Below are 25,338 nucleotides of genomic sequence, written 5' to 3'. Positions count from 1 at the left end.
CAGCATGTTTCAATGACCCATTATTCCCTGAGAAATTAACAAAAGAGTTGTTTAGTAGTTTTTTTGTAATCCCGATGACAATCCAGCCAACCAGCAAACCAACCAACCAATTAACTAACCAACAAACCAACCAACCAACCACACAGTTAACTTACCAACAAATCCATCAAACAACCAACCGACCAACAACCAAACAGCAAACCAACAAAACTACCAACCAACCAACCAATTAACTAACCAACAAACCAACCAAACACACAGTTAACTTACCAACAAATCCATCAACCAACCAACCAACTGACCAACAACCCAACAACAAACCAACCAATTTATTAACCAGCAAACCAACCAAACGACCAACCAACCAACCAATTAACTAACCAACAAACCAACCAACCATACAGTTAACTTACCAACAAATCAATCAACCAACCAACAAACCAACCTGCCTCTGATTGGTTCCTTCTCATTGGTAAGGTTTAGGCATGAGAAGTGAGATTGCTTGGGGTAAGAGTTTCAGGGGAAGCCAATCAGAGGCGGAGTAGGGCGAAGGCAACAAGTCCTAGCCAATAGGAGACAGAGAGGGGAGGGTCTTAAGCAGTGGGATGCATAATTATGCTAAGCTAATTTAACTTTCCCCTGGTTCTAGCTTCATATTTAGTGCAGACACGTGAGAGTGGTGTCCATCTTCTCATCTACCTCTCAGAAAGACAGAAAATCAGCTCATTCACTGGAAAGCATACATATTAATGAAAGAAAATAGCACAAATCTGGGAAGTAAAGTCCAGTTATGACTTGGAAACCATCCTCATGCTTTAATTTCCAGTTTTAGACAACTGTCGTGTCATGCAAATAAACTTCTGCTGCTTCGCCTTGGAATGAATGGGATGCCAAGAATGCTTCATGCATATATTACAGACATCCCTGTTAAACTAACACGTTTACATGTCACTGTTAGTGGCCCTGGGTGATCTGTCTCCTGACTCCCCCCCCCCCCCCCTGCAGGGTGCCCAGGGGCCGCCCTTTGCTTTCATTAGTCAGCGGGCAGCGGCGGCAGCAGCAGCCCTGCTCCTTGGGTACCATGTCCGCTCCCTCCTCATCTGTGTGCGGCTACGCTCCTCCCTGCTGAGCTCAATCAATCACACAACGTTCACACTGCAACTGTGACCTACACTGACAGTTAATGCTTTGTGCAAATCAAACCAGCTGAGCAGCAAAAGCCCATCGAGTGAATGACTGAATGCTGTCCGCTGGCAGCCGACACACAGGCGACAAATTCCTGCTCCGGAGCCAATTAAAGCCTCCAGCGCTGATAAATAAACCCGTCTTTCCATCGTGTCAGCTCTTACCTGCCCACTGTTTGGTTGGCGAGCTGTCTCATTCGGTTGAACTGCTTCTTCATCTTGTGTTTTTCTGCGTTACCACCGGGCGGTACAGCCTCTCCACATTATCTCATTGATGGAATAAAGTCAGATCTCCGCGCTGATCTATGGCGGTCGAGGAGGGTCAGTCTCTAGTAAACATCCAGTTTGTGCATCGCGGCGGGGAAACGTTGAGCTAAATCCTCCTCATTCTGCTGATGAGGACTGTGTGTCTCTGTCATCCGCTCCGCTCCGCTGCTCCAGAGATGCTGGACCGATTTCTCTCCCTCTCCCCCAACACTGACAGCTCGCTGGCGACACGACGCTCCCCGCCGGTGCACCATGGGAAATGTAGTTAGCTCAGATCTCCTCTCCACAGAGCATCAGAGGGTGACTTCAGCTTTGAAGTTTTTTTTTAATCGTTTTTTTAACCGTTAAAAGCCGTTTTTCTTCTTCTTCTTCTTCTTCTTCTTCTTCTGCTCCCTCCTCTTCTTTTCTTCTTCTTCTTCTTCTTCTTCTTCTTCTTCTCCCTCCTCTTCTTTTCTTCTTCTTCGTTTTCTTCTTCTCCCTCCTCTTCTTTTCTTCTTCTTCTTCTCCTCCACAGTTTTCTTCTTCTTCTTCTTCTTCTTCTTCTTCTTCTTCTTCTTCTTCTTCTTTTTCTTCATCTTCTTTTGAATGCAGGACTTGTTTTACAATGTGTTTTAATATTAAAGTAATTGTCCCACTGAATCACAAGACACTGGGTATTTTTTTACCATCTAAACATCCTTAAAACAATCACAATCTGAATCTGTTTAAAATGCTCAACTAATGTCCACAAAAAGGTTTTAACCTGCAATGAGGGGAAATAATTGACCCACCAGCCTGAGAGGCTAATTGTCTTTAGATTTGCCTTGAAAGCAAAAACGTGATTAAATACAGACAGTAACAGTTAAAGTCTCTGTAGTAAGTAAATTAATGGTCATCAGTTGGGGGTCATTTAAAGGACTTTAATTACCCTGTAAGATTTGCACAAAAGACAATTTTAAAAAATCCCCTAATTGGTACCTCAGAATCAGCCCATTACAACCCATAATACACTGACCATTACCTTCTAAAGCTAAATTATTCTAAAATGATAATGTTGTAGCTTTAATGAAGAAATCTGGGCATTTGAGGTATGAAATAATGTGTTTTGTCTGGCTCTAACTTTAAACTGTTGTGGTAAATCACAGCAGCATCGACTGGCAGTGTTGTAGTCGCACCTGGATCATTTACTGTTGACTGCAGGTTTATTGTGAAGCCTGTCAAGCATGTAAGCCTGACTCACAGTCTCCAGTCGGTCTATTTATAGCCTGCAAAACCTAAATGTCAGACCTGAATATTCATGAGGACACTGTCAATTATCCAAACAGTCTCTGCCTCCCATCCAGGTGAGTTTTCATGTCGAGTTCACTTTTAATGACAGATTTTAAAAGTACAGTTCAGCTCCAGCTTGATGTTCCAGACAGAAGGTGTGAACTTCAGCTTGATTGGATGTGGTGTCGGTTTCAGTGCAACTTGTGCAGCTTGTGCAGGCAAACAGCATCATCTGGTGGCTGTCAGGGTCAAAAACTCTCAGCAGGAGCAGCAGTGATGAGACTGACTGGACTGGACACAGGGTGTTACCCACATCAAGCATTACACTGGGAAAGAGAAGACCTAGGAACACCTAGTTGAACCTACAAGTACTTAATTTGTCAGGTGTTCATTGACTGAAAGCACACATTTCCATCTTGTTTAGGCTTAGGATTTCATTCTTGGAGGCTTTTAAAACACTCTAGGATTTAAAAACATATATATAAGAGTTTAATTATGTAAACATAGCAAAAATATCTAAGAGAATAATAATGAATAAACTCTAAATAATTGAAAAACAGTGAAATTGCATATCTGCCCTCTGCAGTTACACTCCGATGCCACAGGGGGCGCCAAAGAGTCGACAGTCAATGTTTTGAAGAGCAGCAGAAGAAGAAGTGTTGGGTGCTGGAGTTTACTTGTTGAATGACATTAGAGCAAAGTTTACAGCTTTTACAGCTCGTTTCTCTGCCTGGGAACAAGTTCACAGACTTCCGTGTGGAGTCGCTGCGTGTTTCTGACATCTGACCGGCTGCTTCCTCCTGAAAAATGCGGGACCGAACAAAAGAATTGGGAAATGTGAGTGTGAAAGTGGACGGCTAACGTTAGCATTAGCGCGCTAGCCTGCTAACTTAGCCAAGTCTCATCTGTCTGGTAACGGCGACTAACTCCAATGTTACCCTGTGACAAACTTTGATTCAGAAAGTAAACCTACAAAAGTGATTTAACATAAATGTTTAACGGTTTACGTGTCTGAATGTTAACTTAAGCGACCTTTTATGTGCAACTTCCGTTTCAGCCCTTCTCCTTAAGGATATGTCAGGCCGGGACAGGGCACGGCTCCCGTTTGTTGTGCTGAAGATGGAAACAATCACTGACTGTGTTTTATTGTTGTTTATTGTTGTTATTTATTGTTGTCATCCTGACAGCAGAATGCAGAGGCTTCAGATGATGACGAGGAGGGCAAAGCTCTGATGATCAAACCTGGAACCTCCTCAGCCAAGGAGGAGAAGGAGAATGAAGTCTTCTTTAGAAAGGTGGAGTTCATCTCAACATTTATATTAATTAATATACATATTAATGGATATATTACTTTTGCCTGAAAGTTTAGTTCTATCTACACATCCCATTTATTTCTAGGTAAAAATGGTGGTGAGAGTGTGCATGTTTGTGTACATTGTTAAACTCAGGAAAGGGCTCATAATCAGTGCTGAGGCTTTAAGATGAACAAATTGAGTCAATCCTGCTTTCTAAATTTTGTTTTGTCAACATCTCAGTCTTTGCTAATCCCACTGTCCTTGAACTGGGCTGCCATGATTAAGAACCCAGTGTTATTGCTTTGATAATTCATGAATTGTTCAGCGAAAATGGCTAAAATTCACTGGTTCGGACTGCAAACATTTGCTAGTTTTCTTAGTCCTCCATGATTGTAGATTGAATATCTTTGGGTTTTGTATTATGGGTTGGACAAAAAAGCAATTAGGAGACATCATTTTTAAGTTTTAAGCACTTATTCTGGCCATTGTGGTTAATCAATTAATTGAGATTAATTAATGATTAAAAATAATTGTTGGTTGAAGCCCTACATACTATAATAAGCATCATGATGGCAAAATTCTAACCTCCTTTAATACAAAAGGTTATGCCTAGGCCTGAAATTATCATTGTTTATATATGTTTTATAGGTGCATGAAATTCACGAGGGGCTGAACAATCTCAAAAGGATGGTGTCTGACCTTGAGAACAAGCAGAAAACTGTGCTGGGCGTGGCGCTGCCAGAGGAGAGTAAGTACTTTCATTTAGACTGTCTCAGTCCACATTTATGCATAAAAACATGTCTGACAAGTGCTTAAAACTGGACAAAGTCAATAAATAATAAAAAAATATTTGCCAAACACTGCATTTTATTCTTCTCACGGGCAGTTCCATGTGTTTTACTGAATCCTCAGCCTGCAAATTCATCTTGATTAAGTCTGAAACGGTACATTTGTGCGCTGAATATGTTGTTTTCCTCTTGGTTTAGGTATGAAGAAAGAGCTCCAGACTCTTCGTGATGAGATCAAAACGTTGGCTGGTCAGATCCAGAAAAAACTGAAGAGTGAGTGTTGATTGATGACAAGTGAACAGACACTGTTTATTTATTTGTGTTATTTACTTGAATTACACTTGTTAATCATCTTCCTCCAGATATTGAACCCAAGAAGGCAGAGGAGGATGCAAAATATGTACCCATAAATGTTCGGATGCATCGGACTCAGGTTGACTCCTTAATTTTTGCTTTTATGCTAAAACATCCTCGTCTTAAGTTGTAGTAACTTTAAGGATATCAGTCACTACATTTGATTGAAAATTTCACAGAAGTTATTTTGTAAATCTTAAACAAACCTCAGTAGCTGCAGCTGCACAAAAAAAATGCTTAATGTTAACTGAAAGAGAAGCAACCGGATCATTGTGAAAGACATTTCATTGACGTTGATAGTAGAAATAGCTGGTTTCACAATATTTTCCGTGAACTTGTCGTGTAAACATGTCCTTTGGTCACTTTTAGTTTCTAGATTAACTACATTGATTCTCCAAGTTCACCTCAATAATATTTGGTAGGTTTTAGCAAATACTGGGATAGAAGAGAAATAGATAAAAATACTTGTTTGTGTGATAAAGTACATCATTTGTTAGCCAGAAACCGACATTCACATTTTGTTATTTTATCTATAAACACTTTGTCAAGTGTAATATGTTGAGAAAAATGTACTATTTCACAATATATGTCCAGTTTGCGATTTATTAGATACTCCTAAAACAAACTCCTTCCCCCAAAATGGTCATACAGTTGAATCAAAACCTCTCCGAAACAGTCTAATCAAAACCTGACTGTTGCATTTGACTGCATTAGTTTTAGCTACCTAACAAACTGACAGTTGAGTGGATATTGATATAGTGACAGAAAATAGAAACACGGAGACAGAGGAATTTATCCATATCGCCCACTCAGTTTGAAAATGACAGCTTGTGTTTGTGCGAGTTTATCCTTGGATTTGTTTTTAAGCCTTAATTGTTCAACTACCAGAAAGTAAAACTTCTGTAAAGTGATCACAGTGTTTCCTTCTCTCCAGCATGCCGTCTTGTCCAAGGAGTTTGTGGAGTTGATGGGTCACTGTAACACCATCCAGGCTCAGTACAGAGACCGCAACGTGGAGAGAATACAGAGGCAGCTCAAAATCAGTGAGTAGATGTGGCACGATTGTGATTCATGTGATGGTATTTGTGGGAAATCACAGTTGAACTGTCCACTTCCCCCTCGCTGCTGTTTCAGTTTGCTGGACTGCTGCGTCATCACGTGTTGCCTTGTGACATCTGTCACATGTCATTAATTTTCTCTGTCTCACTTTCTACCATACATCCTTTTAACCCTGTTTAGCATTTATAAGCACTGTATAATGATTTATAAACATACATAATGTGGTTTATATTATAACTTCTCTTACTAAGGTGTGATTTGTTATATTTATTATATTATCATTCTTTATCTGTTTATATAGCAGCCTCCATTAATGTGAGCCTACATGAAATAAGATAAGATCGAACTTAATTTATCACGAAGGAAATTCCCTCCTGTGGCAGAGAGTGCTCAAAACTACAACAACATAAGAATAAAATACAAAAACACATTAGACTAATAAAAAAGGGTAAAAGGAATAAATGCTGACATCAGTGCTAAATAGAATAATAATAAAAATAAAATAGATTTAGAAAAGTAAGTAAACTACAGTAAAAACTAAAAGGTAGTACAATGATATCGAGAAGTAAAAGGAAATATGGCACATTAATTTGTAAAAGTAGTGTTGTGAATTAAATTGAAAACATTTCTCAAAACATGAACATCTTGTATCCAAAACATCGATGTAACGTACTTCTCACTTTTCAGCGGGGACCAATGTGACAGACGAGGAGCTCGACACGATGCTTGAGAGCGGGCAGACAGATGTTTTCACCCAAAATGTGAGTACATAAAAATGAAAGTAGGTCGTGACCTGTATGAGAGCATGTGGGAAAACCACAACTACAGAAAAAACAAACAGACAGCAGCAGGTGTTTACCATCAACTGCCGTCTGTGGTAGTAGTCGTAGTTGTAGTGACTTTAAGTGTCATGTGTGAAATGATGACAGCTTTGCTCTGTTGTAGCTTCTCTTAATGCTAAAACTGGACAACAGATTTGGTAAGCATTGAAAGAAAATCATGTGCAGCCCTTAGAGAAGACTGTAGTGTTTCAGTAGCTCATAGTGTGAAGAATCCCCCTGCTTTTAATGTCATAACTTAGTACATTTACTGAAGCAGTACTTAAAGGATAAGTACCGTTTTTTACAACCTGGACCTTATTTCTGGCAAAATATATGGTCATTTACTCACCCAGATAACTTTGGTGTCATTCGGTGTCGTTCGGACGAAATTAGATCCAGTGTAGCGGCGATATATCCATATAATGGGAGAGACGGGGCAGCGACACACAGCCTCTATATAACGCATTATCTGCCACGAAACTAGTTAATTTCATCAATATTTTGTTATGAAATGCTAGCGCTATTAGCCTCTGAGTCCGGGCTCGTCTATTGTCAACATCCGGGGTCTGTAGGCTGATCTACTACCTCTGACCTGGAAGATGTCGTCTCTGAGCTGCGCGCGCACCCGCGACAGCGCGGCTTGTTTACCTGTAGCTGCTACTGCTAGTTTGACCCCGGATGTTGATAACGGACGAGCCCGGACTCAGAGGGGAATAGCGCTAGCATTTCATAACAAAATATTGGTGAAATTAACTAGTTTCGTGGCAGATAATGCGTTATATAGAGGCTGTGTGTCGCTGCCCCGTCTCTCCCATTAAATGGATATATCGCCGCTACACTGGATCTAATTTCTTCCGAACGACGCCGAATGACACCAAAGTTATCTGGGTGAGTAAATGACCATATGTTTTGCCAGAAATAAGGTCCAGGTTGTAAAAAACGGTACTTATCCTTTAAAGGGTAACTCCACCAATTTTAAACACAAAAGTGTGTTTACAGGTCTTGGGGGAGCACTGCTGCATATGTGCATGTAATCTGATAAATTGCCTCCAGTGATCAGTGGCTAAAATGCATTGTGGGTAATGTATTCCTCAGTATTGTCCATACTACAGCTAATACATATCTGAACTGTGCTGTACAGATCCTGATTGACGCTAAAGCTACAAAGCAGGCTCTGAATGAGATCGAGTCCCGACATGACGAGATCCTGAAGCTGGAGAGGAGCATCAAAGACCTGCATGACATGTTCCAGTACCTCGCCATGGAGGTGGAGGCTCAGGTAAAGCAAAGAATGAGAGTTTCTCAGGTTTGTTTGTGTTTTAAAGAGCGTCTGATTGTGATATTTTACCTCCTGCAGGGGGAGATGGTGAACCGAATTGAAAACAACATCAAACAGTCTTCGAACTACGTGGAGAAAGCAAAGGACAACACAGCGGCCGCTGTGACATATCAGAAAAAAGCACGCAAGGTACGATGTGGTTTCACATGAAATCTGCAAGCAGGGGGTTTGTACAAAGTCTTGAAAGTTTGAAAAATGCTTCATTTTAATCTTTATGTTGTCAAGGTTAGTATACTATGCTTGACTTCAAATATAATCCTTGAATAATGCTAAATTTTTACATCATTCAGTATTTAATTTATAGAATAACTCATATAAGCCAAAAATCTTTTAATATTTCGAAACTGGGGATGTTAAAGATTTAAACGACTAAAAATGTATTGTTTGACAATCAGAGATAGACTTCAAAAAGCATCCTTAATTCAAATACAAGTAATTTGTCTTTTGACAATACTTAAAGACCTTCTATTCAAACTAATATTATTGCATTTAAGCCATTCAGTAGAATCAATATATGTTACATTTTTGTGGGCCAATTGTCATTATTTTGTGTTATTAAGTTTATCAATCCAGTAACATGCTGGTTACTTTCTGTTGTTTACACTCCTAATGTAGCCTACTCTGATTTTACATCGAACATACTGTACATGTAGATCAAGTCATTGGTCCACTTCATGATGTCTTTGAGGTTGCACCTGATGTAATTCTGCTTGTGTGTGAATTGATCTTTCTGTCTCTTTAAATGCAGAAAAAGATTTGGATCGCGATCTGTTTGGCCATCCTCATCCTCATCCTAGTCATCTCATTGGCCACCGCCTTTGGCTGACCGAAATCTTCCTTCATGTAAATAATTTCAGCCCACAGGATGTACGGGTGAATTAAGTTGGTTATCATCCCTCTGCTTTTTCTTTTTTTTTTTTCCACACTTCAAATCGGTCTTCCTTTAACCTGCATGTCCTCGTAACGGGCTGTTTTTTTTAAAGAAGAGGTGTGCTCTCTGTTGTCTTAACTCACAAACGACTACAATCTCACCTGCACTCGTGAGGTAGTGCTGCAGGTTTATGGACCCCCCTCCCCCAGTCAGATGTAATGACCTGGACGATTTGTGAGCTGTAACGTCAGCGCCCCTTCCCCTGCTCCTTTAAAAAAAAAAAAAGAGGAAATAAGTAGCCTTGAGCAAAGCACAATGCAGTATTGAACCCGACACTGGCGCTGATCATACTGGACTCAGGAAAACTGTGCGTTGATTCTTGTTGCGTTGCTGTTTCTGGATGAATTGGAGACGTAAATAACAATAGGGCTTCTTTCTTTTATAGTCACATATAGTAAATAGACTAATATAATTGTATATAACCTATATGGCTGGTGATTCCTTATGCAGATGATTTTTAAAACTTGAAAGTTGTATCAAACTGCCGAGATGTAACAAGTGTAAATACAGATTTTTGTTTGTGGAATAATGGCCCCTTTTTTTATTTTACAAAAGTGTCTCAGCACTGCGATAAAAGGCCCAAGGCCCACTTTTTATTTGTTCTGCCAGTTTGTATTTATGATTTGAACACTGTTCTGCAAGCTGCTACGAGCAACAACACAATTTTTTTTTTCTCTTCAAAATGGTGCCTTCTTCTCCTGTATGTCCATATGAACAGCTCAAGTTGAGAATGTGATGTTGTGCACTAACGTTGTAAAGAAGGGACGGAGTGAGCCTTTATTCTGTTTATATATGTTTGAATTCACACCGCAGTGTCTCAGCTGCGAGTCCTCATGTTTTAGCCTGACACGTATACTCGCATTACTTATTTTTCTTCACATTTGTCACATTGTGCAAAGTCTTTGTTTAGTTTAGTAGCTTACAGAGACAGTTCACCCCAAAATCAATCAATCTCACTGTTGTGCCATTTTTTTCCCATCCAAATTGTTTTTATGTGAGGTGCTGATTTTTGGAGATGTCTTGGCACTCGGCGTGTGGTGCTCAAAGCGCCAAAAAATACGTATGAAAAACTCAACAGCAATGTCTCTTTCCTGAGATTATGACCCAGTTACTCAAGTTAATCCACAGACTTTGTTGTGAGCAGTTTTGCATAGGAAATATATTCTTTTCGTATCACCACGAGACGTTGCTGTTAAGTTTTTAAAATGCATTTGTTATGTTCAAGAGAAGACAGATTTATCCACATTTCTGCCACTCACACCAGAACAATCTAGCTGGATAAATAGCGCTACAGGTCGTGATTTGTGGGTGAACTGTATTTAAGTTTAACTCTGCAGGGAAATCCTGGAGCAGAAAATGTATTTTCAGAGACCACAATGTGACAAATCTGTAAAGACAAATGAACCACCACTTTTTATGTTTAAGGTTGTCGAGTCCTCGCTCGAGTCTCCTTTGGAAAAAGGTCAACGGAGAGCAGAGCGGTTATTTTGCTACTGTGTAATATTACAGCTGTTGAATTTTGCATCACTTTCATTTTAATATAGGTTTGTTTTTAAAATAAAATACTGCCATGTTCTATTAGTTTGTTCGTCTTTTGTCATTCATCTTAGGATCTTCCTGTCCACACATCAGGTACTGAATCAGCCAGCTTGTTTTATCGTCACACCTCGCGAAAAGGGACAGTTAAACCAAACATGCAAATGCAGTCATTATCTTCTCACCCCCATGATGATGCAAAGTCAGTTGAAGTTTAGTAGTCTACAGAACATTTCTGGAGCTTTGACTTAAGGACTCAGGACTCCAGTTGACTTAAGTTGTGTTTTTTATGACTTGCAACTTGACAAAAAAAAAAAAAAAAAGGACTTCAGACTTGAAGGTAATGATAGCATTTCAGGCTTTAAAAGTAATAGGGAAGGAATTAAAGCTTTTAACAATGTATTTCACTGACAATTCCAAACATATTCAAGTCATTGTTATACTTATTTAAAATATTATAAATTGTTCAATTATCTTATTTAAAAAAGGTACTAATACCTTGTGTTTTCTCTTTACAAAGACCAGATACTGCAGGTAAGACTGCAGTTTTCTTGGGTAGGAAAAACTGACTGACACAACCTGTGACTTGCCCAAGAAAAAATGACTTAGGACTTGCTTGAGACTTGCACTAATTGAGTCATATGTCTGCTAGAAAGTGACTGAATTTTCATTTTTGTGTGAAGTTTCCCTTTAAGATAACCCATCAAAAATGTCCTAACAAAACGTATGGCATGAACGTGTATTTCACCCACAGTTATATAAAAATAAAAATAAAATAAACCTTCCACACAATGAAAAGAAGGCAACTAATTTTTGGTCTTTTTATTCAACTGTAATTGTCTTAATTTTTCAAGTAAAACAATGTGGAATTACAAGGGATCAAAGGAATGCAACAAATGAAGAGAGACAAATCAAAAATAAGACCATCACCATAAACTACCCACCCCCACCCTCCCAAAATATCACCTTTGCTCAAAGTAGCTTAGACAAGTCCAAAAGTAAATCGACAATTTACAGTCATCTGGAACTGTACCAGTATTTTTATTCACATATTTTGTCCAAGTATTTTTTTTTATTTTTTTTTTATACATGAACGAAGAGCAATGACGTGATGGTGACAAAAACAAAACAAAAAACAAAAATCAGGTGAAAAATAAAAAACATTAATTTGGTTGCACTGATGCACAGGGTGCTTTTCTGGGGAGGCTTTATCTTTTTTTTTCTGTTTTGTTTGGCTTTTTTTTTAAATAACGAGAAGACCCCTGCTTCAGGTGCTTCACAAGGCAATCTGAGGTTCAAACCCATTTGGCCAAAGAGGCACTCTTAATTTCAATAACATTAACTTGCCCTTTCGATATAAATACATGACAAAGCGGACCGGAACAATAACTGCCTTTGGGAAGATTATGAAAAAGAAATTGGATTTTTTCCTGCTCCAGGTCTGTGGTGAGGAGCAAAAGATGTCTTCGAGACGGTTTGCAATTTGAATTAATGTGTTTTCGAACTGTAGAGATACATCGTGAGGTACCAGGAACCAATTAATTCACTAAAATTGATGTAAGAACTTATTACTACACCACAATGTTCTCGAAAGCCAAGGGCCACATTATAAGATGTGCAAATGAGAAATGCAAGGCTGGATTTAAAAGTGAATCCAATGAACAGAAGTTGACATGAAAAAAAGGGGCCCAAGCAAAGACAAGCTCCAGCATAGTGCAGCAAAGATCACATTGACAGATCAGTTCTCTTCCTAATACCCTGGAAGAAATAATAAAATATGCATAACTTATCAACTGACTACAAAGAAACAATAGTCAGGACAGCTGACGAAATTTTCAAAACCAAACTTTCTAAAACCTCCAACTTACAATACAACTGGTCACTCAAAAGTTTTTTATGTCACACAAATGACTTTTCATTTATAACCCTAATAAGAGGGTGCTGTATAATCCCATCTTAACACATAAGATCTGAGTGTTCCAGTCTTTAATGATTACAGTACATTATGTGAACTAACAACTTTCATTTATTACCTCTTGCACCTTTTGTCCCCCTCAAGTCCCAGTGGTGAATTTATCCACTGTACCATCTCTCGTCTGTTTACGGACGCACAATGGAGGCGCCACATTTTTTTAACTCTCAGTCCGGCATCCCTGAGCCTTCCCCCAGCTGACAATGGCTGAGCTGGTGAGGTGGGACCAGCTCCAAATGGAAAGGGAGAGGGCCCAAGAGGCAGGGAGGTCCCTGGCTTGCAGCACTCAGTTCCCTTGCATTCATTAGAGTGCAGACAAAGCAGCAACCTTGGAGGTCATGACATGCTCTCGTATCGTGCTCTGCCACAACACTCTTGCTTCTGTTTTTTCCCTTTGGCACTCTGATCATGTCTTGTTGTGACGATGCTGACTGGCAGAGGAGCGGGTGCTAGCGGCCGGTGACCGGGCCTGCACTGCTGCGAGCGCCGCGACACTACGCAGCACCCTGTCTGGTGTCCCCTCTGTTCCTGAACTGCTGGTCACCTCCTGCGAGAGCCTCAGAGACCTCCTGCTGTCCGGCCGACTCTCCCTTTGCTGGCCCTGCTTCTCTCTTTTGTCTCTACTCTTGGCTCGCTCTGAACTGCGCTCGCTGCCAGAGGAAGCAGCACGGGACTCTCTGTGCTCTGTGTTTTGAGAGCTGATGCTGTGGGTACGCTGGCTGCTGTTGCTGCTGCTGCGGCTTCTGCTGCTGCGTCCACGGCCGTCGCCCTCGCCGTCGCTGCTCATGCTGCTGCAGGCACTGTGGCCCCTGGATGACGACTGTGCCTCTGCATCGCCTTCCTTCCCCCCTGTCGACTTCCTGCTTCCCCTCTCCTTTTCTTCTACTTTAGACCTCTTGTACTCCATTTCCAGGGGTGGAACCAGAGAACCGGGGCACTGTCTGGTGGAGCGAGAAGCAGAGCGGCTCGTCTGATTTGGTGTTGAGGGTTTGCTGCTACTGCTTTTATTATTAGTAAGATTTACAGAGTTACTCTGAGGGGTTGCTGGCACACTTTTGCTTTTAGGCTTTTGGTTCTTGTCCGAAGAGGAGGCAGGGGAAGTCCCGGCGGCTTTAGCCCCCGAGTCTTTCCGAGGGGTGTGGCCAGGAGTATCCACCCTGCCTTTCATTGCCAGGAGCTTGGCTGCTGCGTTGAGTGCCGAGCACCTCTTCCCAAGAACTTCAGGCTCAGGAGGCAATGAGGGCGCGCTGTTTGTTTGAGCTTTACTGTCTTGTGAAGGCTGAGATCCTGCAGACTTCCTAGTGACCCTGACAGAAGACGTATCACTGCCAGACTCTCCACCTGTGGACGTGTTGGCATTGTTTGATGTGTTTCTGTCAGAGCTGTGCGCACGTTTCTTTCCTTGCTGGCTGTTGCCCTTTTCCCTCTCCTGATCTTGTATCCTGTGCTTCCCCGAGCGGGTCAACCGGTGCTCCTTTCTGCTATCACTGTTGTCAGAGTCCGAAGAGGAAGAGGGAGACCTGGAACGCCTCCTCCGAGAGGTAGGGGTGGCGAGTTCCTTCTCGTCGCCTTCCTCTGTCCTCTCCTCACCCTCTTCAGTTTTCTCCTCCGTCCCCGCGTCTGAGGTGACGTCTGTTCGCCTCTTCTTGGTAGGATGTCTGTTTTCGTAAGTCCTCTTGTGGTGAGCATGACGAGTGAGGGTGGATGTAGAGCACCCAGATGATGGCGAAGAGGAGCAAGTGGACTCCTGGCTACTCTGGCGACTAAGAGGCCTTTTCTGGTTTGGAGTTTTCTGATCTTCGATAGTTTGCTCCTGCTGCTTAGGTTCCTCTTTCTGAGGGGCAGTTGCCGCCTTTGTTTCGCCGCCTGTTACTTCTCTTTCTGACTTTTTGGTCTCAGAGGAACTCTCCACCTTTCTCCTTTTAGGCTGAGACTTAGAAATATCTTGCTTTTTGTCGTCATCATCCTTGCTAGTCCTTGCTTCAGCCTCCACAGCATCTACCTCCATTTTTTTCGTGCTGTCTGGCTCACTTTTAGATTCTTTCTGCGATGGCTCTAAAGAGGGTTTGTCAGAGGAAACACTCGAAGACTCTAAAGATGGCTTCTGAGATGAAACACTCGAAGACTCTAAAGATGGCTTCTGAGATGAAACACTCGAAGACTCTAAAGATGGCTTCTCGGCTGAAACACTCGAAGACTCTAAAGATGGCTTCTCAGGTGAAACACTCGAAGACTCTAAAGATGGCTTCTCAGGTGAAACACTCGTAGACTCTAAAGATGGCTTCTCAGATGAAACACTCGAAGACTCTAAAGATGGCTTCTGAGATGAAACACTCGAAGACTCTAAAGATGGCTTCTCAGGTGAAACAGTAGAAGAAGCAGATGTGGATACCTGGGCTGATGTGGAAACCTCTGGGGACACATTTGTGGATGCAGAGCTTGATACATGCCGGGAAATTACTGCCGATGTTTGTGTTGTGGACACGAGAGGAACTGTGGTTGCTGCGACTGACACAGGGGTGACTTTGGTCATGGACACTTGGGTAGTTGATAGTGTAATGGACTTTCTTGGGGATGATGACGATGATGTGGTGACTGTTGGTGATGGAGCTGGTGTAGCAGTGGTGGAAGTTGTTACTGGGGGTGGGATCTTGGCAGTCCTTTCTGCAGTTGTGGAGGGGGGAGTCAAAGACGTGGGTTCTTTTGAAGGGGCTGCTCCTGCAGGGGCCATTACTTGGACTACCTCTGTTGGAGATGATGCAGTTACAGTAACTGTCTTTGCCTTGGCTGTGGTAGTTACACTTGCAGAGGTTGTAGAAGGGGAAGGAGTGCAGACTGGGATAGGTTTTGCTGAAGCCACTGAAGCACTTGTGACTTGTGCCTGGGAAGTCACTTGAACCATTGTCGGCGACGCTGAGACTGGTTTGGTTTGGATTTTGGCAGACGTCACATTAGTCCTCGCTTGGGCTGGAGAAGACTGAACTGTTTTTGCAGGAGATGATGAGACCGTTGCTTCTGGTGGTGTTGTAGAAAGTTTTTCAGACACTGTTGGACCTGCAGTGGGAACTGTGCTCAATTTTGATGGACTAGCTTTGACTGTTGTTGTCACAGTTGTGGCTGCAGATGGGGGGGATGTAGAGGTTGGTTTTGGTAAAGCTGTAGGTGGGCTAGTGTCTGCAGCTGAAACCTTTTGGGTGGCAGCTGGGGTGGAAGTTACTGTAGCTCGGGCAGAAGTAACAATAGCTGGGGCAGACGTTGCAATAGCTGGGGCAGACGTTGCAATAGCTGGGGCAGACGTTGCAATAGCTGGGGCAGACGTTGCAATAGCTGGGGCAGACGTTACAATAGCTGGGGCAGACTTTGAAGATGACACTGAAGAGGCTTGCGGTAGAGCAGTAGTTTTAATTGGAACTGATTTTACAGTGGTGGTGTCTGCTGGTGTAACACTTCCAGTTTTTGATATTACGTCAGTTGTTGTTGTGATCTTTGTGGCAGGGACTGATGTTGGAGCTGCTTTGACAGCCATGATAGGAGTCGACAACACAGTGGATGGAGCGGTAGCAGCTGTTGTGGCAACTGTGGTGGTTTTGGCAGGGTCTGGTCCTGTTGTTTTTACAGAAACTGAAGGTGTTGGCTCAGTGTGAGGTTTAGAAGCTGTGGAAGCCACAGGTGTTTGTTTTATATCTGGAATAGTTGATGCAACAGTGGAGGCAGGTGGCACTGGGGTTGTGGTAGTGGGGGTAGTAGTGACTGGGATAGTGGTAGATGTGGAGGGTGCAACAGAGGATGCAGAGGAAACCTGGGTTGATGCTGTGTCGAGGCTTTGAACGGTAGCTGGAGCTGAACTAATCACTTGGGCTGAGGTTGATGTGGAGGCAACAACAGGAAGGGCTGCAGTGGGCGAGATTGGTATAGAAGGTTGATCTGTTCTTGTGGAGGCTTTAGCTGGACTAGGAGCTGAAACCTCAGTCTTAGTGTCCGTTCCCTCAGCTTTGGTAGCGAGGGAGGCCTGACTTGTAGTGATAACAGCAGCTAAGGGGGTCCCCGACAAGTCAGGAGAGGAGACAGTTGGCTCTGCGCTAGCATCAGTTTTTGTTTGACCAGATAAATCAGTAGTGGTGGTCTCATGTTTAGAGTTCTGTCCTTCATTTTCTGGCATGTTTGTGGAGTCTTTGCGAGGACGACCTCTCTTACGTTTTGGGGAGAGGGGAGGGTTCCCTTCCTCACTTGGCGAGGTGGGCTGTGTGTTGTCAGTTTCAGGTAACCTAGGAGGAGTCTTTGGGGGCCGGCCCCTCTTTCTTTTCAAAGGTGTCACAAGAGAATTCCCACTGGAGTCTGTAGAGGTTGACGTGGTGTCTTTGCCGGGTGTTACGTCCGTTTTCTTTGACTGGTTTCCTCCCCTTCCTCTACCCAGATGATGGTGCTGTTCTCCCAGCTGAGCAGCCATGCGAGATTCAGTTTCCAACCTGCGCCGTACAGGAAGATTTCTCAGCACGGGCATGTCAGGAGAAAGATGGGGTGGGGAATATGGAGGATAACTCCTGACAGGCTGTGGCTGCACAGGCGGACTGGGAGTAGACTCTTGGTCCTGAGGAGATTTGGTAACGATCGCCTTAGTTTTGCTGTCGTGGCTCGGTGATGTGCTGTCTTTGTTTGGTTCGTCGACCGATCCAGCTGTGTTTTCCTCCACAGTTGCCTCCTCTGAAGAAGCTCCACCTCCAGTGCCGCTTCCTCGCTGCCGCCTCCTTCTTGGCTCCTTCTCTTCCACCACCGTGACCAGCCTCCCTGGAAGCTTACGGAGGACTTTGGCTGATGGAGAGTCTTCAACCAGGCCCCGCAGGACTTCACCGTCTGCTGACTGACGCTTGCGAGGCGATCTGGAGCTGGTGGAGGGGGGAGACATGGCGCTGTGGTCTTTGCTGTCATCATCTTTTACCTGATGGTCCACTGTGCAGCTGGAATCTAGGGATGACTCAGACATCCTCCTCTCATTCTCCCCCTCTGCTTTGGCGTTCTTGCCGTCAGTCTCTTGTTTCCCTCCTGGGGGGGAGGTTGTAGGCGGGGAAGGCACTGGACTAGGATGGGAGCGGTTTGGTAAAGTCCTGGTTTTGGTGGCCTGGTGATCTCTGGCAGGAGATGAAGCTTTTGAGGATTTGGAGGAATCTTGAACTCTGGTTGATGAGGAGGTTTTTTGCTGGTCTGTGCGGGACGGGGTGGTAGACACAGCGCTAGTGTCTTTGGCAGCTCCTCGTCCTCTCAGACCAAAGCGGAGTCTTTCAGGCACTTCTCTAGGGGTGGTGGGCTCGGTCTCCGTTTCGGGCGAGGCACCACGCAGTCGCCCACTAGTCCTTGTAGAGGTCACAATCTTGTCTTTGTCCTTGGGTTTGCGGCCACGGCGGGCTGGAGCTGACTGGGCAGGCTCGACAGAAGCTGGTGTTGACAAGAAGTCATCGTCGTCTTCATCAGATGAAGCGTGAAGCTTTAGGCCCTCCTCCTTGGCCTGGTCCAGGCCCTTTCTGGCAGCCTCCACTTGCTCCTGAACAGACACAGACACAGACGGAAGAGATTTTTACACTTTCACAGATACAGAAGTTTGCTGTTTTTACCAAACTGATGAAGTGAAGTGTCTTTATGTTTTCGATCTGTAAGATTACGGAATTGGAAAAAGTATCGACAAATCTCATCACACAAAGCAAAAGTAGTGCCGTTAGACTGAAATACCTTTAATACATGAGTCATTGTTGAAAGGCTGTACTAAATGTCTTTTTTTTTTTTTAGTTTTCTGAATGAAGCTTTAAATGTTATATTTCATGATGTCCTCACACTAAAAAAATAAATACTTGAATAAAAGCCTCTATTTTAAAAAAGAAATTCAATGTATTAAGCACCCATGCCAAGCAAATAATCTGTTTTTTGTGATGACTTGGGGTAATTTACTATTCACTGTTGGAGCCACAATAGATTTGTTGTAATTGTGGTTACATAAATATAATTCATGGTGCTGTTGCATTGCTGCTAGACCACCTCGTTAAAGCTGATCGATTTTGGAGAAACATAGTTGATTGCCGAGTCTCATTACCAGGTCATTAAGTGCTGAGCTCTGGGTTGGCAGCATCAGTATTTGACGACCTGGGACTTTCAACTTTCATGCAAAAAAACAAACAAAACAAAAATACCCCAATACAAAACAAAACAGCAGCATTTAAATGTTGATTTATAATTTTAAAGTTCAACATTAGTAGTAAAATCCATTTATTTTGGACAGATTTCATTCTATTTAGCAGAAGAAATAAATGTTGACAATCCTTTTAATGACCACTTTATTCTTAGTAAATGTTTTATTCTGTTCAACTTTTTACTACTTTTACTCTGCACTACGCAGCTCAGGGAGGTACTTTGCCGTTTCATTATTTTTACACAATGACAATAAAGACTTGAATCTTGACTCTACTTGAAAAATAATCAATCAATAATGAAGACATCCCCTAGTTGCAGTCACATTATTTACTCAGCATCTTAAATGTGTTTGTTTCTTTGTTTATCCCAGTAGCTTTGTCTAGAGGAAAGATGAGTCTAAAGTTAAATTATTAAATCAAACTTTTAGAAAGCTGAGCTGTTGAGACACACATCTGTTGTTTCAATCCAAACTAAGTAAAGGTGAATGTGTGGCGTTACCTCAGCCTGCTTCAATTCCTCTTTGCAAACATCTTCTAACGAGGCTTCAAGGAAGTTCATGGCATAGCGTTCAATGGGAGTGAGCTAGGGAGAGGAAGAAAATATGTTTAGTGGAGTTAATTGAGCATGAAATAACTCTGATGCAGATAGACAGCAGACTATTCTCGATTTTAGATTAATGATCAAATCACAGAACTGCATGATTATTCACCTGCTCCACCAGAGCTGCTATTTCCTGCTCTGCCTTGGAAAGCTCCTCTACTTCCTCTTGTTCCCCTCCATCATCCAGTGGTATGTTCTCGTTGAACTCCGCCAGTTCTGCCACCTGCTCTGCTTTGGCCTGAGAGGCTGCGACTATGTCCTCCTCATCCTCGGCACGACACAGGGCCTGCAGAAATCATTTCAAGATGGCCATGTTATCCGTGTACCACAATACTGATTAGAAAAACTGTTTGATTTGTTTCACCTAAACTCAATAAATACTGCCAAAGACCCAAAGAATGTGTTGGTTACACACTTAATTTTGATATATTACTACTTGTGTTCCTTAACAACAAAGATAATAAATCTAACCTGCTCCAGGATGGTGGTGCTCTGTTTGTTGACAGTCTCCTCCTCCTCGGGTTGGGGCACCGACAGCTCTACCGCCACCTCTCTCTTCTCCCCTTCATTCATATCAAACAGCTCTCGGATGGTTTGCTGAGCAACAAAAAGCAAATGAGAGACATTCAGCTCAGGAGACCGGCTCTTTGTAGTTGATGACAAACAAAAATGAGAGGCACTTGAACTGCTTTAATGTCCTGACATCGTACTCAATAAGAGCATTCATGCTAATAGTGTCATTCATTTAATGCAGTAATTAGGAAATGTTGTAATGTCGGCATGCTTCAAACAACGCAAGAGTGGGCATTACTCTGAAAAAATGTAATTAAAAAGGGGAAGAGAGCATTGACTGTTTCCGCAATGAAAAAACATTTCTTTATGTGCAGACACTGACAACAGCCAATTAGGCATCTCAGTCATCAAACACACACCTACAACATGTTTGTGTTTATACCAATGATTCATCATCACAGGATTTTCTGGATTGTCAAAAATCATCCTAAGAAGGGATTCATACAGAAATACGTGCCATTTTGAATATTGCTTTACTACTGCTATTGTGTTATATTATAAGAGCTGATGGAGCTTTGGGGAAAAGTAAGACTTACTCGCTGCATATCCTTTTATTGGTGGCACAAAAATGATATCTTCATCTTGGCTCAAACAACTGCCACCCACGATACATCAATGGCAAGACAGTTTAATGACAGTGTACTCAATGGAGAAATAACAGCAAAACTCCATGTAAAGACCGACATGTTTTTAAAACCAATGGGCTCTTGTAATTATTTATTTTGGATTACCAACGGGATAAGGTACTGTACTGATTAAGTTAGGAAGTTGGCCAAAACTAACATCTCTTTCTTTTAAAGCATTTTATTTTAATTTTATTTATTATTCTCTATTTTATATGTTATTCTCTTCTCTCTGGAGGCACACAATGATAATGTTTTCTATTTGTTTACCAAGCTGTGAAGTATTTTTGTTTTGCTTTCTTTATTTTTTGTGACAGTTGCTGTGTATGATTCAAGTATGCATAAGTATAAATAATTAAACATTTTCATCATTTTCATTGTTCAGGGGGAAAAAACAACAACAACTTGAATTTTATTTAATGGTCTGCACTTATATGATGCGCAACCGGTAGTAGAAACTAAGTAGCAGTGAGACCTGGTAAAAGGAGAAAAAAAGAGGAAAGAGTGATGATTATTAGTAAAATACTGTAAATTCCTACCTGTTTGAAGAAGGCAGTGGTGAAGTTTCCTCCTTCGATGGCCATATCTCCCAGCATCCTCTTCTGATTGGCTTTCTTCAAAATGTTCTCCTCCACTGTGCGCTCACTGATCAGCCTGAAGAGTCACATTTAAAAATTGTTAAGAAAGTTGGTGCAATCACATTTCTTTGTGACGGGGAATTGTAGTAAAGAAAATAATGCAAGTTCTGAATGACAACTAAATCAAATGCCATCTCCTCCTCCTCCTCCCACAGTCGTTGTTTTTCTCCATCATTCACCAGCTATCTATGGTCTTATTGTTTTTAAAGTCATCCCCTACATTATTTTAACTATAATGAGCACATTTGCAGCCAGTATTGTTTATATTAAATATATCAGTTTTGAAATTTTCTGAATTTCATTTTGGTGTAGATCAGCTAGGACTTTGTTACTTTGCATGCTGGGCTACTAACATACTGTGTGACAAACTCAAATGGATTAGAGTCATCATGACCGTAATCAGACACATGTGTTTTCACTGCAATAACATCAAAACGTCTGCTGGGAGAAAATGGGAGTTTGGGAACTTCCCAGTATGGTTTCTTGAAATAAGATTTCTCTCCTGCAGTCTCAGCAGTAAATTGTGGCATCCTGGCACCACTACCCTCAACAGAAATCATGTGTGGATCCACATTTAAATGTAAAACTTAGCTTGAAAAATCCCCGAACCTTACTCACAGTCTAACCACTCAAATGTCTGGTTATGATTATACTTCCTTCTTTAATCAAGCTTTTTTGGTCAAAATGAACTGCAGCCTTAAACAGACCATATCTGACAAAAATTTCAAGAGATGTTTTCCACCGTTACCTGTAGATGTGGACGTCTCTGGTCTGGCCGATTCTGTGGCAACGGTCCTGTGCCTGGGCGTCCATGGTGGGATTCCAGTCGCTGTCGTAGAACACAACGGTGTCGGCTCCAGTCAGGTTCACCCCGACACCTCCGCTGCGAGTTGATAAAATGAAGCAGAAAATACGCCGATCTGCATTGAAGCGCTCCATGAGGGACTGAAGAGGAGAAGATAGACAGAGAATAGGCATTAGAGACAACAGCGCAACTACTCTGGTTGAATATTTTTCCTGTCTTTCTTTAATTATTCTGCTGTAATCTGTGGAAGGCACGTCAGGCAGGGGATGTCAGGAACCTGCATTGAAGCAATGTGACCACAATAAATAAAAGAAAACCATCACTACTAGTAGACAAACCTTTTTTCAGCACTGACAGCTTAGACTATTCTGTCTGGATTTGTTAAGATCAAGAGATCATTGGTTTCATGCCCTAACATTTGTCACTCTCATTCTCAAATTCTTCCTTAAAAAGATAGAGGTATTTTACAACAACAGCTAGACTTTATCCTGGTGGATTTTTGAAGGTTAGCAAGTTCAAATAATACTCATTGAAAATAGAACCGAGAGTTTAACAAAAAATACCAGCCTTCAGTGATTCAACAAAAATCAACAAAAGATAATTATGTTTCATACAAAGTTTGTTCTTCTCAAATCTGTCCCTAGTAGACCCTATTCCCAAACAAAGCAATAAAAGGCAATATTATCACTTTGGTTCAGTTCAGTATTTCCTCTACGAGTGTGCCCTCTTCTCAAAGAAATCAATAAGGGATCTCTGGTACTGGAAGAAACTCTGGGTTTATTTTAATTTTTCAGTCAGTTGATCCTATTCATGCACACAGAATAAGCTTCTCTAAGTGCAGCTGCAGGCTAACGCTATGCTAAATGTGTCGTCTTTGAAGAAAAAATTGGGAGAATTGTCGATTCTTCTCATTTTGATCAATTTTCCATTAAGAGTTGAAATTGTGACACCCCAAATCAATACTAACCTGTCTCTGCTCAACACGGGTGCTGCCATCCAGACGGAGGTAGATGTGTCCGTGGTAGTTGAGGAACTGCTCCAGCACATCTAACATACGCGTCATCTGAGTGAAGATCAACACTCTGTGGCCTCCTGTCTTCAGCTTTCGCAGCAAAGTGTGCAGAGTCTGCAGTTTACCTGCACACAGAAAGACGACAAATTATTTAGACAACAAACAGAATCATAAATAAACTGGCAGAACAGATAATGATATGAAAACAGGCAAGTATTGGGCACTTATGGAGAATGGTCTGCAACTAATAAAGAAGTGTGGCATTTAGATTTTTAGTAGACTTGGCAGATTATTTATAAGACTAATAGGATGAAGGAGAAAGGAGACTTCATTGATTGGAACTTTAGAGATGAAAAATATATTGTTGCTGTCACATTAAGCGCAAACACAGAATGTGAATCCTCTTTCTGCTCTTGGTATCAAACCAAAATAGCTGCAAAAAAGCATCTTGACATCTTACCACAATCATACTGTATGAGCCTCAGGTCCGGGAACTGGGTCCTCATGTAACACTGGATGCGATGGAGACTGCGAGTAAGTGGAGCGACTTGAGTTGACAGCTGGGAGGAGAAGGCTGCCTGCTTGTGGCTCAGAGAGGGAGGAGGGTGGCAGCAGTGCATGGAGATTGAAGGAGCCTCCACCGGGGGAATCGCAAATGTAAACCTAAAACCGGAACAATAAAAAAAAAAAAAACAGCTGAGTCAAAAATCCTTGCTCAAGAAAATATGCAAGAAAACCTGGTCAGTACTCTACCTGTCTACGATGTCACTTAGCAGCTCCAGCCTGTCCTCAATCCTGTTGATGGCCTCCCTCACAGCATGACTCTCAAACCAGTAATCATATTTGTTTTGCCACTGCGCAAACAGACAGCTGCTGTGGCCCGAGCGACCCCACTCCCCCTCAGACTTCAGGGCAGCTGGGTTGGGACGAGGACCAGGGAGAAAAGTCAGAAAGTCCAAAACCTCCCGACCATACATGGGCTTTGCCCCACAGTGGTGCTCGTTGACTCGAAAGATGAAGTCCAGTTTGCTGTCGTGCTGCTGTTTGAGGCCATCTGCAAGCCATGACTGTTAAGTAAGAGGGTAAACATGAGTGGGTTAAAGAGCTGCAAACACAGGATGGTAAAAGTTGGCTGAAACAGCATAAAACTTGCTTTGTGTATACTGCAACTGATTCCATTGCGGTTTAAACATGAGATAAATCCAAATATGGAAAAACGCTGATGATGGGGTACAACTTGCTTACCATGTGGAAAGGAGAGCGAGGAGGTGGACGAGGCACTTTCCTGGGTGGAGGGCAGGCTTTCGCTCCTGTACTGGGTCTAGACTTCGTGGTAACTGGTGTTTGATTACTGCTGCTGCTGCTGCTGCTGTCGCGTGGTGCTACTGAAGACTTCGGCGCAGAGGACGAAGAGGCCGTCTGAACTGGAGCTGAGGGGAGGACAGAGGAGACAGCAGAGCAAGGAAAACATGCCTGTTGTTAAGAACTTAATTCTGCAGTACAAATAACATTGGATTTGCTTGAGCCGATTTCGCCGAGTATTTAAGCCGCCCTCCAGTCAAAACATGTTTCGCTTATAGTTGCTTTAACCCGGAAAAAGCTGTTTGATGAGCATCATTTTGTGACATCTCAACTGTGGCTGCAACTAGCGATTATTTTCAGTGTTGATTAATCTGTCGATTATTTCCTCACTTAATCAATTAGTTGTTTGGTCTATAAAATAACACAAAATAGTGAAAAATTTCGATCAGTGTTTCCCAAAACCCAAGATGACGTCCTCAAATGTCACAGGTCACTGTCATATTCAGTTCACCGTCATATGAGAGAGGGAAGAAACAAGAAAATAGATTTTTTTTTTTTTTTTTTTTTAGAAACTGACCCAACTGATCAATTATCAAAATAATTGGTGATTAATTTATTAGTTGATAACTAATCGATTAATCTTAGCAGCTCTGATCTCAACTAGTTTGGGAGATTGTGGTCCAATATGCCAATTAAACATGTGTGATGTAGACATTTGAAGCCACCAGTGCAGACAAGATAGAGAGTGGACTTTTCAGTGACGTAGGAGACATCTTGTGTCTTACTTGCAATTAAATATACTACTCAGAGAAAC

General features: G+C 42.1%; 3 protein-coding genes across 10 annotated transcripts in view; 1 reads left to right on the top strand and 2 right to left on the bottom strand.

Annotated features, from left to right (window-relative positions):
• LOC311250673 (rho GTPase-activating protein 44-like) overlaps window positions 1-1,804 on the bottom strand; it is a 70,086-nt gene extending 68,282 nt beyond the window's left edge. For 4 of the 5 annotated variants that reach the window (XM_084342582.1, XM_084342584.1, XM_084342585.1 and 1 more), the window contains exon 1: window positions 1,350-1,804. In XM_084342582.1, coding sequence (XP_084198708.1) covers window positions 1,350-1,402 — 53 coding nt within the window. In that variant the 5' untranslated portion in view covers window positions 1,403-1,804. The remainder of the gene's footprint in view (window positions 1-1,349) is intronic. The other variant, XM_084342586.1, reaches the window with a different exon arrangement.
• A 1,536-nt stretch (window positions 1,805-3,340) lies between these two features.
• Window positions 3,341-10,867, top strand: stx4 (syntaxin 4). 2 transcript variants are annotated; one of them, XM_084341396.1, is made up of 10 exons: window positions 3,341-3,536; window positions 3,890-3,994; window positions 4,643-4,742; window positions 4,981-5,055; window positions 5,145-5,215; window positions 6,071-6,179; window positions 6,883-6,956; window positions 8,158-8,295; window positions 8,374-8,484; window positions 9,104-10,867. In XM_084341396.1, the coding sequence occupies exons 1-10, from the start codon at window positions 3,507-3,509 to the stop codon at window positions 9,179-9,181; spliced, it is 891 nt and encodes a 296-aa protein (XP_084197522.1). In that variant the 5' UTR covers window positions 3,341-3,506; the 3' UTR covers window positions 9,182-10,867. The 2 variants fall into 2 exon arrangements, with proteins under 2 accessions (XP_084197522.1, XP_084197521.1); XM_084341395.1 differs by having other exon boundaries at window positions 3,887-3,994.
• Window positions 10,868-11,629: 762 nt separating this feature from the next.
• Window positions 11,630-25,338, bottom strand: part of srcap (Snf2-related CREBBP activator protein) — a 37,456-nt gene continuing 23,747 nt past the window's right edge. For all 3 annotated transcript variants that reach the window (XM_084342697.1, XM_084342699.1, XM_084342698.1), the window contains 10 exons: window positions 24,468-24,652; window positions 23,976-24,289; window positions 23,683-23,885; window positions 23,178-23,347; window positions 22,154-22,350; window positions 21,307-21,421; window positions 20,043-20,168; window positions 19,681-19,857; window positions 19,470-19,553; window positions 11,630-18,330 (listed from right to left, as the gene is read on the bottom strand). In XM_084342697.1, coding sequence (XP_084198823.1) covers window positions 13,201-18,330; window positions 19,470-19,553; window positions 19,681-19,857; window positions 20,043-20,168; window positions 21,307-21,421; window positions 22,154-22,350; window positions 23,178-23,347; window positions 23,683-23,885; window positions 23,976-24,289; window positions 24,468-24,652 — 6,701 coding nt within the window. In that variant the 3' untranslated portion in view covers window positions 11,630-13,200. The remainder of the gene's footprint in view (window positions 18,331-19,469; window positions 19,554-19,680; window positions 19,858-20,042; window positions 20,169-21,306; window positions 21,422-22,153; window positions 22,351-23,177; window positions 23,348-23,682; window positions 23,886-23,975; window positions 24,290-24,467; window positions 24,653-25,338) is intronic.

Source organism: Pagrus pagrus (genome assembly GCF_965226575.1).
Source record: "Pagrus pagrus genome assembly, chromosome: 21".
NCBI classification, from domain to species: Eukaryota; Metazoa; Chordata; class Actinopteri; order Spariformes; family Sparidae; genus Pagrus; species Pagrus pagrus.
The sequence above is the reverse complement of the archived record's forward strand: the minus strand, read 5'-3'. Positions and strand labels throughout refer to the sequence as shown.

What these genes read in the sequence shown, in the direction of transcription:
- stx4 (XM_084341395.1), top strand. Translation starts at nt 3,507, where the DNA reads ATGCGGGACCGAACAAAAGAATTGGGAAAT. An exon ending in CGTGGCGCTGCCAGAGGAGA is followed by an intron (nt 4,743 to 4,980) that starts GTAAGTACTTTC and finishes CTCTTGGTTTAG; the next exon opens with GTATGAAGAAAGAGCTCCAG. An exon ending in CAGATGTTTTCACCCAAAAT is followed by an intron (nt 6,957 to 8,157) that starts GTGAGTACATAA and finishes TGTGCTGTACAG; the next exon opens with ATCCTGATTGACGCTAAAGC.